At 43.3% G+C, this 14,159-nt stretch overlaps 1 protein-coding gene across 5 annotated transcripts in view; it reads left to right on the plus strand.

Annotated features, from left to right (window-relative positions):
• CNTLN (centlein) overlaps positions 1 to 14,159 on the plus strand; it is a 505,942-nt gene that overhangs the window by 140,463 nt on the left and 351,320 nt on the right. For all 5 annotated transcript variants that reach the window (XM_088457338.1, XM_088457337.1, XM_088457336.1 and 2 more), the window contains exon 4: positions 5,582 to 5,666. In XM_088457338.1, coding sequence (XP_088313464.1) covers positions 5,582 to 5,666 — 85 coding nt within the window. The remainder of the gene's footprint in view (positions 1 to 5,581; positions 5,667 to 14,159) is intronic.

Below are 14,159 nucleotides of genomic sequence, written 5' to 3' on the forward strand. Positions count from 1 at the left end.
CAGAGCCGCAGATAGAGAGGAAGTGGGGCCGGGGGTTGACTGAGGTGGCCCGACTTGTGCTGGGTCTCTTTACTAGCAGTAATAATTCATATTCAGGGTCCATAGGCGCCACAGGGAGACCTTGGGGTGTAGGTGATGGAACTGAATCCGGGCACCACGCAGTTAAAGCTTTCATCTCAGGATACCCCGCCCCCGAGGCACCTCAGTTTTGTTGGTGCCCGGCCAAAGTTGGGTCACCGTTACGTAGGGGGCTGCTTAGGCAGCCCTTAAGCTTATTATTTTATTTAAATTTTACTTCATCTTGAGCGCGCAGCAACAGACTGTCCGAGGGACGTCTGCGTTGCCGCTCAGTCACCCCTCTGGGCCGCGATGCCAGTACCGAACAAGAGGGTCCAGAACAAGAGATGCCGAGGCATTCTTGGTGGACCTTCCAGTTTGCGTACCTGTTTCCTCCTGTATCCCTTCTTCCTCAAGTTCTTTGGAAGTTCAAACTAGACGGAGGCACTGTCCAGCTTGGCCCAGACGTCATTGGTACTCCAGATCTTCGGAGTCTCTCTGTGGACACTCTGCTCCTACTGCTTCAACGTCCGGACCCGTTGTCTTAGGGTCCTTGCCTTTACCAGGACCTGGAACGTCTGTCTTTGATGGCGTGGCTCTTGAGACATCCCTCCTAAGGTCCAAAGGATTTTCTCACTCTGTTGTTAACACAATGCTTACAGCGAGTAAGCTGGCTTCTGCTAGGATCTACCACATGCATACATATTTCCAGTGGTGTTGTCCTAGGAATTACGACCCCCAGGTGTTTCGGATCTCCAGAGTCCTGGCCTTCCTTCAAGCTGGATTGGACCTCTGACGTCGCCTGGCCTCGCTGAAAGTGCATATCTCTGCACTGTTTGTTTGGTTCCAGCGTAGAATTGCTCCACTTCTGGATATTTGCACATTTCTCCAGTGTGTCCTCCAGATTAAACCTCCCTCTGTTCCCCCAGTGGCTCCTTGGGTTTTGGCAGTAGTTCTTCGTGCCCTCCAGGGTCCTCCATTTGAACCACTAGCTTCAATAGACCTTTAGTGGTTAACAGCTAAAACTCTTTCTTCTGGCAATAGCATCTGCCAGGAGAGTGTCAGAGTTGGGGGCGCTTTCCTGTCGCTCCCCCTTCTTGATATTTCACCAGGGCAGGGCTGTGCTTCGTACTCGCCCTGAATGCCTTCCTAAAGTTGTTTCTAGTTTCCACATTAATGAGGAAATGATAGTCCCGGCCTTTCAGTCACCAGACATCTCGGTAGGTGGGTCCTCCTTGGATGTGGTGCGTGCCCTCAGCATTTATGTGGACCGTACCAGTTCCCTTCGGAAATCAGACTGCTTGTTCGTGCTCTGTGGTTTTCACAAGAAGGGATGGCCAGCCAATAAACAAACATTGGCTAGATGGCTTTGTCTGACTATCTCAGAGGCTTCTCCCTGTGGAGCCTATGGACCCTGAAGAAGAAAATGAGAGTTCTGATAAGAACTTACCTTTGTTAACTCTTTCTTCGAAGTCCATAGGGTCCACAGGACACCCGTCCTAACGCACTTTGCTTCATATGGGCTATGTTGCTGGTCACTGGTTTCCCGTCTCCTTCTCTGTGAGTGTGTGTTCCAGTCTTCCTTCTCTCTTATCCTCCTCCGGCCTTTGGCTTTACGAACTGAGGTCCCTCGGGGGCGGGGTATAGGGAGTGTGAACCTTGTGCATCCTGGGAGCTGAAAGCTTTTTTTTGAAATTTGTGTTCCTCCTTTTTTTTTTCTGCTAGCTAAATATTAGAAAAGTTAAACTATATTCACGAATATAGCAACATTGTTATAACAAAGTAAAAATAAGCTTGCTGCTTCTTTGCAAACAGGTAAATTATATATTTACACTTTTAGAGCGATATTCAATTGTTGGCACTGGCACCCCTTTGTTTCCGACTGAGCTTTTCAATTGTTGCTCCTGTTGGGCGCCGGCATTTCAGCTCGCACTCCTCGGGGGTGTCGAGCTGAAATGCGCGAAAAGTGACTCGTTTGGGCGCCCAAGCGGCACTTTTCCTGATCGCGCCCAGCACTTTGGTCTGATTTAGCCGTTTTACGCTGCTAAACCCGACCTCTTTGGGCGTGATAATCTGATTCAATTGAATATCACCCCACAATCTCCCGTCACTTTGGACTGGAAATCGAGCGAGATAAAACAAGTGAATACCTCCTGATGTTCACTCCAGGGCCGGAGGGCGGCAGGACTCCTCCGTGAAAACTGGCACCAGCGCATGTGCACCCGAAAAAGAAGCGCGGCCACTCGAAAAGGAGGCATATCCTTAAGGCAATATCTGCAAAAATAAAAGAAGACTTGTGCGGTAACGTTTCACAGTGTTCTACTACTAAGACCTCTACAATACATACAGATTAGTGTTCGCATGGGAAGCCGATAGACGGAATCCCGACCGTCGGCTTCCCTACTGTCTAAAACCCAGCAAGGGTTGAATGACAGGCGTCGAAATCCCGACGCCTGTTATTTTCCCCCGGGGGACTTGGGTTTAGGCGGCAGAGAAGGGGGCGTTAGGGTTAGGCACTTGGGGTGGTGGTTAGGGTTAGGCACCCCGAAGGGGGGAGGGTTAGGGGTTAGAATAGGTTAGTCAATACTTACCTTTCGACAATCGGGATTTTCACTTGCTGCCGGGATGCAGCTGTCGGGATTTGGGTAAATCATACTGAATTCGTTCACTCTAGGTCCAGCGCTGGGTAGGGCGCCGGATCTATAGAAAGGGCACTCTAGCGAGTCCGAAAAGGGGGCGTGACAATGGGAAAAGGAGGCTGATGGGCTTGTGGGCGTGCTCGGCACTTACGTAGCACTTCTGCTAGGCTGCTTTAGCTGGACGCAGTGCCCTACGCGGTTTCAAAAGGGCAGAATGCGCCCCCCCCATGGTGACTCCCCGCCAAAACAGCCCGCGGGTTCTGTCCACACCCGGGAGCTGCAGAGTCCCGCGGGTGGGGAAAATTGTGGTATAGCGATTACGGACATGCCAGGCTGCCCCTAAGCGCTCATGTCTGTCTCTGTGCGACCAGCATCCATTCACAGTGTCCCGCAGGTGGGGAAATGCAGTATAGCAATTACCGCCGGGGAATGAATGCCGGGTCCATGCGACCTGCATTATTTCACAGAATCATGACGGTACCAGCGAGCTATTTAAGCGGGGCGCAGCCAAGAGGCTTCAGGTCTCATTCTGCCCTTTTGAAATCAGGCAGAGTGCGGCGCCCAGCTAAAACAGCCTAGCGGGAACGCTACAGATAATCAATGCGGGGCGACATCTACTACTATGTCAGGACACAGACTTTTAGATCCACCCTAGTGTGTCTTTAACGTATGTAAATATGTATAATTTTTTTAAACTTTAAAAAAAAAAAAAAAAAAAAAAAAAAAAGCTTTTAGAGACTTGGCAATAATACTACCGTTAACAAACTATATCCCAAAGGAATTAGGAGCACTAGCATGGAAACCTTTCAAGTAGTATTAGGGTATTAGGTGAAGCAGTGTATGGATATTAGCGCAGTCAATCCACATATTAGCATATTTATGTGGACCACCCCTGTTCAAGCATCTTAGGCCTCATGCAGAAAATACCTGGGTCGAAATTCCAATGACTTTTTACCAGGGTCAGAGACCCGGCAATTTCGACCCGGGTTGAACCTTTCACACAGAAGAAATACCCTTGTTCAGCAAATTACCGGATAGAAATGCTTGACCCATTAATTTGCTTTTCTGTGTGAAAGGGGTCTCAGGCCGGGATCGGCAAAATGACTCTGCACTCAAACGCTGGATAAAAGCAGGGTTTTAGGGACATTTCTCTCTGAAAGGGTATGAACGTGGTGTTGATCGTCTCTTGTGCTCACAGTGAGGGTACACTTCCTGTCTTTTTCCTGCCCCCTCTGCTCCTGTTACCTGTAGTGGGAGTGAAGTACATTTTGTTAGCCATGCTGAGATGGCCACATCTGCCAATTATAGACAACTCTGCTTAGGGCGCATTTATTATTTTTATTTTTGGGAAACAGTTTACATTTCTGCTAGGATGCAACTTATGTTCTACTCAGCATAAGGCCCATACTGCTCGCACAGATTCTTTTATTGTAAAGTGCTTGGTGATTTAATGGCACTTAGTGTAATTATAATAGTATTTTTTTAATTTTTTTATTTATAATGTGTAATATACTGATGGTTCTTTTATATTGAAATAATTTAATAAACTGCTTCGTACTTACTACAGAAAAATAAACTTTTATAGATATTATTTATCTAAATTACATACATGAAAGAGTTCATATTGCTACACCTGCCCTGTGGTGGTTTCATTTTTTGGAGCTTTGCAGATTTTGGACCCTGAAAGGAGACTCTGCTATCCAAATTTATGGTGAGGAATGAGTTAATGATGTGGTATAAACAGTGTTCTGATTGCAAATGGTTTAATATCCAATACTGTGCAGTTATGCTGGCAGTGGATTAATGGTTGTATGTACTGCAAGCTCTTGGCAGGAAACAGCTTCTAAAGTGCCAGTCTTCACACCTCAGCTTGTGTATGGGGCAGATGTCGCCAGCTGTGATCCTTCCCATACACAACATACATGCTGACGCTAGCAATGCCAACTAGCTGTGTAGTGTGCTTTGCTGTCCTAGGCACTAGAAGTCCTGATTGTACAGTTTGTCACTTATACAGAGGTTTCTTTGTGGACCTTTGTAATAAGAAGGGAAACATATTGCTAAAATGATTATAATCATTTACTGGTAACTTAAACCATTTAAATTTTTTATAAGTGATCTACATTATGGGCTACCTGATTACATCCTGTTTGGTTTTGTGCTTTGTCTGAAGCCTCAACAATATAATTCAATGGACTGCAGACACATGTCACACACTCAGTAGGATGAGGTAGGCAATGTCTAAATAGCTGGTTCCTTTGATGATGCTGAGGTCAATTATGAATTAATCGTTCTTTTTATGGCTCGCAAAGTTCCAACAAGACCAACAAAAGTTTACACATAATTAATGATATATATATATATATATATAAATATATATATATATATTTTTTTTTTAATTTTCTAATTGGCTGTACTACAAACAGTTCACTGTAATGGTTTGCCCACAGCATACAGAGTGAGAGGCTGACCTAGTCTTTGATTCTTGCTGCCACTGTCAAACACACTTGATCTTACTTTTGTAGGCTACAAAGTAAATTGAATTTTAATTGTCAACACTATTGAAGAAATAAGCAATTGGTCAATACCGATACAGAAGGATTAATTTCTATATTTACGGAATTTGCATTTGTTAATATGGTACTCTGCTTACTGCTCCAAAGCTGTCTATTTACAGAGAAATAAAGTTGTCACAATTGCCAGTAAAATTAATTTGCTGTCACTTGCTATATACATGCTGATTAGTTCTGCCAGATTTGTCGGTCACAGATAATTGAATTCCCTGCTTAATAAGATGACATTTATCACAACTGTTTAGAAAATTCAAATGATTAAGTACAAATTAGTACTAATAATGTGTAATATATATCTTTTATGTCTTGAACTAGGGAAAAAAATAAAGCGGAAGCCAAAGACCGTAAAGTACTGAAAATCTTACAAATGAAGGATGGAAAAATACAGGAATTAGAACAGGTTTGTATTTGGTGTTGCATTTTATACAGTGAGTTCAAAATTATTTCAAGTTTTGTTGACCTCTGGGCATCTGTTGCTTGTAAAATGTGTTTTAGCCCAGTGGTTGCTAAACTTTCTCAAATAATGGCACCCTAGAAAGCTAAACGTTTCTTCTTTATATAATTAGTAAAAATTATTAAATTAAGTAAATTGTGCTTACCTGCCATCTTTAGGTTCAGTTATTCAGTTGCACTTCTGTTTGTCCATGTATTTCATCATTGGCAGCCATCAGCACTAGTTTTGCCTATCATCTTGACCATAAATCATTTAATTTGGGACTGGACCACAAAATTGTTGCACCTCTGGAAGTGTCAGTTCCATGGCACCCAGTTTGCAATCCACTGGGTTTGGCCTTTGGAATTTTTTTTGGTCACTGTATTGTTTTGAAGTTAATGAAAGCGCCTTTAGATTTTATTACTTAGTAAAATATGCTCTAATACACGTAGCTTTAGTGGAGGTATAATGTTTGTGCCACCTATTAAATCTAGAAAAAATGTTACTTAGCTGTTTGTCACTGTGGAGTACAATGTGTGGTAACCTGGTGTACTGGTAGGTTGATGTCTGTGGTGGTATCGCACTGGAGCCTGGGATCTAAAAGGTTGTTGTCAAGAAGGAGTGAAATTTATGTTAGGCATGAGTGAGCTAGGTGAGGTAAGGAAAAAAGTATAAATGTTAATATATATGCACTCTCTAGTGCAGGAATGGCTGGATGATGTGTCAACATGGAATAAGAGGCGCGAAAGTGATGAAATGAAATAAAAATATACTGTTAATATATAGTTAAAAGTAGAAATGGAACAAATGATAGCAGGAAAAATAATCGGATACAAATAAGTGTTTATTAATGAAAATGCAATAAGAATACAATTAATGGAGAGATTTATTAGTCTTGTGCGTCTATTGATGAAGCTGAACTTTTTTTTTTTTTCCAATAAATAATTTTTCCCTTTTGTTTGCATAATTTAGTATCCATTTGCAGACTATATACCCTTATCAATATGAATAGGTGGAGTATAAAATAGTGATAGAGAATTGGTAATTTACAGTGAATCTTCTCTGCATGGGGGCAACCATGTTTGAAAAAGGGAAGGGCCCATCTTTCAAACTATGTGCCACTGTATGTTATCCCCCTTCACTGCAGAAATCTAGGGCTGGGGAAGGTCTCAGCATCCTGACTTATATTAATTCTGAGACGCCTACGTTTGAAAGTAGAGTCCCATCTTTTAAATGATGTTGCCTCTTAATATTTGTCTGGATGTGATCACCAGACAGTAACACAACACTACATAAAACTAAATTTTCCACAAATGGAGGGGCGGATCTATTTCCCCCATCTTGAATCAAATTAAAACTGGTCCCCTCCTTTATTGTGGTAGGTTTAGTCATTTTTAAAATGGTATGAACTGTACGATCGGTCATATTTCGGCTTGCAATTGTGTTTAATATACTTTATCCAGTTTTTAAAAGTGGAATCCCCTTGGTGGTTAGCCATGTTCTGGCCTTGTAGACGATAGTTAAAGCTAATGCATTAAAGATGTGAAAATACCAATGTACATGAGGGGAATCCTACTACCAGTCCTAGTTAAGTTGAGGGTAGCTCTGACAAAATGATCTAATTTCCACAAAATGTGCAAATTTTTTTCCTGCAAACTTCCATAGTTAAAAAAAGCAATCATCAGTGCTCCTGCTTCCAAATTGGCTTATTACCTGAGTGGCAATGCAAATCCTATGCCAAACTTAATCAGTTATATTTCAACAAATCCAGGTTTAAATGGCTGTCCCAGAAATACTAAACACCAAGTTCCAATCCTGATCATCCAAAGGACCAATATCCCTTTCCCACTTCTCCCGAAGCTTCCCCGACACATTACCAGAGGCCTCAGCAAATAGGTAGTAATATATCTTGGCTGTAAGCTTTTTCTTCCTCAATGGCCCCAATAGGGATTTAATATGGTCACTCAGAAGTACCACAGATGCAAATTTGTATCAAAGAACATTGAGTTGGAAACCTCAAACTCCTCACTAAGTTATTCAAAGGATAACGGCATGTCCTCAAAGAACAGGTGGCCAAGGGAGAAAACTTGGATCAAAAGGGTTATCCCTCCCCCACCAAAGTGAACTTAGTCTCCAGATCCAATTCCTCCCCTTTAACTTACTGCCAAACTTAACCAGTGCGACATTAGTGCCGGAGCAGCCATGGGAAGTATATCCCCAACCATAATGTTGTACAAGCCGTAAATGTAGTTCCTGGCTTCCACTGTCGACGCTTCACCAATGTAAATGTTCCATGTGGTAGGCAAATTTGAGGTTAAGGAAGTGCAATACTTCCCAATGACTTGAGTCTAGAGCTTCTGGCAGTAGTTTTTTTTTCTTTCAATCTCTACCTGCTTTCTGAAGAAACTGGCGCACGTCTGTGCTGCAAACTTGTAATTTCAAGTCACTCAGGACACTTAGGAGGGATGCTGCAGCACATGGAAGCCTGCACCAAATTTCCAGCACTGTCTTTCACGTCATTGATAGCACACTTTCCCAGTGCGGCTTTTGGCTGCTGGGAGAAACTCCATGCATAACCCTGTGCGCATGTCCTACTTGACCATTCAGAAACACCTTGGCCAGAAGCGACCTCCATCTTTCTGATGGGAAGGAGGTAAAGAGTTCTGAGGGAGCGCAGTAATGAAAAGTGCCATAAGTTGCACTGCTCATGGGGTACTCCTGCATTACAGAAAGAATGCAGATACCATATTAATAGAGATTGGGTCCAACAGCAGCGCTTCTGGAAGCAGTCTTTCTGATGTCAGAGGGGCAATGATGGCCGCAATAATTTAAGGTCCAGCCAGACTCTGAAAGAGTGGCAGTTGGCAGCAAAAAATAAATTCATACAAAGGTTCACCCATTCATGGGTTGTAGCCATTTGTAGGAAGTGCAGATCAATGAAACACTGGAACCTAGGACAGTGGTTCCAGTCAGGGGCCGGGATTGAATATATGAAAACCCTGTTAGACTGTAGAAAGGTGTAGTTTAAAGACCACTCTGTATTTAAGACTACTATTTTTAAAGCCCATTCTATTTCCTCAGTAATTGTAAAAGATATGGAAAGGGAGATAACTGTCTGGACTATTTTGGGAAGAGTCAAGTCGGTTTTCTTTAGATCTCCCTAATTCCTTTTTGTAATTCCTCCCTACAGTAATTTTTTTTCCCCTCTCGTCCTAGCAGTGGGTTTAGATGGGAAGGTTGAGGAGTAGGCACTAAGTAGTCATTGCCTTTATTGAACATTTCAAAAGATAAAGGGAAACAGGAGGGGGAGCCACCTGTGCTGGTTTCATGTAAATCATTTATGGCTTATGTGTCCCCTTAGGACGTAAAGGATGGTTTGTGTGATGTCTGTTTATAAAGAGCCACCTCACCAGTCCGGTTTATCTGTCTCTGGACAAGAGCCATCTTGGGTCTCCTCTTTGTCCCAGTTAATGAAGCAGGTTGTGGATCATATGGCTCCGCCTACGATGCCTCCTTGGATGGGGTGTCCACAGCATGCTATGTTTACTCCTTCTATGTATCCTTCCTGGAAGGATGTTTGTGGCCATTCTAGTCAGAGTATGGCACCATCTAACATTGATAACAGACCAGTGGTGACTAAGGTGCCCGAAGCGCAAGTTATCTTTTTATCAGTCTGCCCAACATATGGATTCAGACGCATAATCAGAAGAATCGGATGATGTGCAGTGTTCCTCACCAGGGTCTAGCTCGGGGAGGAGGATCATCTGTCTTTGGGTGAAGGAGGATAAATCAGTCCTAGATATTCAGGATGATGAACCAGCTAATAGTAAGAAGGCTTCAATGTTTAATCACCACTGAAAGGTGGCTAAAACGGAGTTTCCTGTATCTGAACAGCTCACTGAGTTTATGGATGAGGCATGGGGTAACCCGGACAAACAATTTAATGAGAATAAAATAATTACATCCTTGTATCCTTTTCCAGCTTCTGTATGTACTAAGAGGGAGGTTCCGCCTACTGTGGATGCACATGTAACGCATTTAATCAGAAGGATTCCACAGATGAAAATATTGCCTTAAGATATGCTTACATTTTTCTATCATCTGGAGCTGTTACTTGTCCTGCTATGGCTGTTGAAGAATGGTTGGGGGCATTGGAAGATTCTCTACCAAAGAACAGATGATGTATATCTCCCAAATACGGGAAGCGGCTTCCTATCTGGGAGGAGCTGCAGTAGATGCTGGAATTTTAGCTTCTAAAGCATTAGCAGCTTCAATAGCGCACAGGGCCCCCTGGTTAAGATCCTGGAAAGCTGATACAGGATCAAAGAGGGCGCTGGAAGTCTTACCTTTCTATGGAAAGGTACTTTTTCGAGCAGAGTTGGATAAGATAATAGCTGTAGATGGCAGACCACTGATTTTGAAGCCGCCAGAGTAGCTATCTAAGCAGGTTTCTTTTCGGTCCTTCTGTCCTCAGGGACGAGCAAGGGAACAGTCTTCCTCTAAATAGACTAGTTTTCGCAAAACAACAAGGTGACAAACCAAGAGGTCTGGCCCGGCAAGATGTCCAGCTTCTAAACTGGACGACAAACCCTCGACCTGATGGAGCGGGCCGCCTCCTGGGTGGGAGTCAGTCTTCTTCAGTTTGTGGAAATTTGGCATCAAACAGGTGCCTGGGCCCTGGAAGTGGACTCTCAGGGGTATGTCCTCACTTACTTTCAGGAGGTATCCTTCCCAGAAGTTTTTTTGCACAAATCCTCCATCAGATGCGGACAAGGCCTTGTCCCTTCAGGAAGTTATTCACTCCCTGCTGCAGACAGGGATAATAATCCCTGTTCCTGTGTCACAACAGGGAAGGGGTTATTTTTCCAATCTATTTCCAACCCAAATGCGGCCTATCGCCCTATACTAAATCTAAAAGCCCTCAACAGGTTTATCCACGTACTAAAGTTTCGTATGGAAACTCTCCGGTCAATTATTTTGGCAATGGAACCTGGGGATTACATGGTTTCCCTGGACATTCAGGATGCATATCTGCATGTGCCTATTATACCATCCCACCAACAATTTTTATGGTTTGCTGTCATCAGCAACATTATCAATTTCAGGCTCTACCATTTGGCCTATCTATGGCTCCCCGTGTATTTACCAAAATAATGGCAGTCATAACGGCATATCACAGGCGTCAGGGAGTGAGAATTCTACCATATCTGGATGACCTTTTGATACAGACTCTGGTTCTTTTACAAAACCATCTTCAACTGACTATAGCCTGCCTACAAAGGCACGGCTGGATAATCAATTGGAAGAAATCACTTTCTCCAACACAGCAGATGGTACATCTGGGAGCGTTTCTGGGTTCTCTGACACAAAGTGTGTTTCTGCCAGAGGACAATAGGGGCAGGGTATATATGTAAGAGGACCTGAGGCATCCTGAAGCTTTAACTGTTTGGTTCTGGATCTTTCCAACCATAGTATCCCCATGGTATCCCTGTGGACCCTATTGACCTCGACAAAAAGGAGTTATCTAGGTAAGTCTACCATAACTGATTTTTAGGCTCTTTGGGAATTCTCATTGTTTTCAGTGTCCCTCAGATAGGACGAAAGAGGAAACAAGATTTTATACTAGCCGTAAAATCAATTAATCTGAAGGACACTATGTTTTCTTCCTGCTGTTAATTTTGTTGTGTGAGGTACACAATTGTGTTTATCAATGAGTCTTTGGAAGAGTAAAAATTGAGTTGCAGATGGATATGGGAGGTTTGAGAGGGAGGGGAGTGTGTCTCAATGGAATTAACAATTTAGTGCCTAATACTCAGCCTTCCCATTTAATCCCATTGTTTCCAGTATCCCCTAGTTACTTTATAGGAGAACCAGAGGAAAAAGGTTCCTGTCTGTGAAGGTTCACATTATAAGGTGAGTGGTTAACAGTTAGATTTTAATTTGGGGAGCAGATGAAGAGTGTGAAGCAAGTTGAGTAGTTGAAGGAGGGCTAGTAGGAGTTAATGGAATGGTGTATTTTGAGTCTACATTTCAAGCTAGTGCCGTCAGCTAGGATATGTGACTTTAGCACATTTTGGCATGAGTTTGTGAGACTCATACAGGATGGGAGAGTCGCATACAAAAACTGAGGAGGTTTGTTTCCTTGAGCTTGATAGCATGTTATGGAGATTTTTTTGCATTTGTTTAACATCACATTTGGTTGTTTTGCTATGTCTTGCCTGCCTACTAACTTTCCTGGTGTTATATAATAGTTTAGATGTCTGGGAAAATCTGATTTGCACTTCCTTTACAGTCCTGAAGGATTCCATACATTTAACCACTTCCCTGGTGTCTTCACATCTGCTGCAACCACACCAAGCCAGGCTTTTACTGACATGGTTGTATGATTGAATCTGATGTGACCTGTCAGAAGCACCTATTGACAGTTGCCGGAATATAATCCCCCGACAGTTGCCAGTCTCAGGGCCTGATTCAGAGCCGGACGCTATTTGCGAACGGTCGTTCAGAAAAAGGGGCCGGCTATTTAAATTGAGAGCTCGCTTTTTGCGGTCTGTTGATGCTTCTATGTCTGAGCGAGCGAACGAAACATGCGCTCGCTATTTTGTAAAGACGCCCCCTGGCTCTTCGTCATACGTCATCTCCAGTATTTATTAGATTAATCGAGTACATCGAAAGGTGTCTGAACTGCTCGCAGTGCTTGTGGTAGGTTTTACTTCCCGCAATCACTGCGAGCAGTTCAGGCTAAAAGACAACCAAATGACGTGGTCGATGACACTCCCTTACTAATTATGCACTCCCATTAAACGCCTTTTTGACCGTTTGGCACGCCTGCGTTCGGATCACTCCCCGTTTTCAAGCACCTTCCCCTGTTACCACCCACAAACGCCTCATTCTGTCACTCAAATTAGCAGGCCCTCGCTGTTTTGCGAGTGCACGATTTCCGACCGCAATGACTGGTTGGCGCATGCGCATTACGACCCATACGCATGCGCAGATGTGCGAACATCGTTCGGAGTGAACGAGTGGCCGCTTACGAGCGGCTCTGAATCAGGCCCTCAGTTCACTGTGCTTTCGCCTCTGCACCCACCCCCCCCCCCCCACCCCCAGTCTACTCCTCTCGTCCTACCACAGTGAAGGGTGATCCTACTAGGACTTCCTGTGGCTGTAGGAAGACACTCCTCCAGCAGCCCCAGCTCGCAGGGCTCAGCGCAGACACTGCTTCCCACCATTCTCTCCCCCTTCCACACTGGGGTGATAATCGATCCTAAAAGGATCGCCCACTAGCCTGGGGCTCTGGGCCACTGAGGCCACACCTCCCTTCTACCCCTTTTACACACAGTTCAAAAACCCGGGTTCTTGCACTTGAACGCTCATCGACCCAGGTTTTTGCTATAGCAGGGTTGAAGACTGAGACCCGGGTAACTCCCAGGTCTTATATCTGAAAGCGGTATTCCCCTCTCGTGGGCAACAGTGATGGGTGATTCTTGGGAGCGTACGCCCCTGCTGCTGTCTTCTCTTCTGTGAAATCCTGCAAGAAATGTAACTATTACAGGAGCTTTTAGTTTTTGTTTTGTACAGTAACAAAGTCTTGACTGTCTTTTTTTTTTTTTTTTTCTTTTGAAAAATATTTATTGTATTCAAAGCAATATAATGTACGTATAAAATATTGTAAAGTAACAAACAAGTCAATTAAAGACATACAATCGTATTAATGTCAGTGAACACATATTTTAATTTTGGAACAAGGAATCATATGAACCAGAGCTCGTTTTACTATTAATATAGTATCTGGTTTGTAAATATAGAAAAAAATAGAAAATAAATCTTTAAGCTCTTGAAAAGAGTATAAGTAGCCACCAAATAGCTGTAATTCCCTTTTGTTTCCAGGAAAGCTAATGAGAAATTGTGAGTGATCGAGTAAAATCTCGATTTCCCCACGAGATAAATTTATTGGCGTAGGGATTTGATCCAAGACTCTTGTGTATGGCGGACCACGCTCTATAAGTATCCATAAAAAATAAATTGTGTATGATACCCCTCGGCAATTTTGAGCGAAGTAACTGAAGTAGAGCTGCATGGGCGAAAGGGGCAAATAATGCTTCCTCTAAGACCTGGTTAGTGAAATTAGATTGACCTAGACTACAGTTCGAGATATATCTAAAAGCAGCAGTATAACAATAAGTGGAAATGTCAGTAAGGCCCACTCCTTCTTTGGTTTTAGGGTGGAGTAATCTGTTCCTAGCGATCCTAGGTTTTTTACGATTCCATAAGAAGCGTTGAAACGCTGTCGTACATTTAGAAGTGTCAGCTTTAGGTAAGCACATAGGGATCATTTGTAGCGAGTATGTCAGTTTAGTAAATAAGATACCTCTACTCGTCCCAATAGGGAGAGTGGAAATTAAATCCAATGCTGGATTTTTTGATGGATTTTAGTTATGGCTGGATATTTTAATTTTGAAG

Source organism: Taudactylus pleione, unplaced genomic scaffold (genome assembly GCF_031769625.1).
Source record: "Taudactylus pleione unplaced genomic scaffold, aTauple2 ptg000757l, whole genome shotgun sequence".
Taxonomy (NCBI): domain Eukaryota; kingdom Metazoa; phylum Chordata; class Amphibia; order Anura; family Myobatrachidae; genus Taudactylus; species Taudactylus pleione.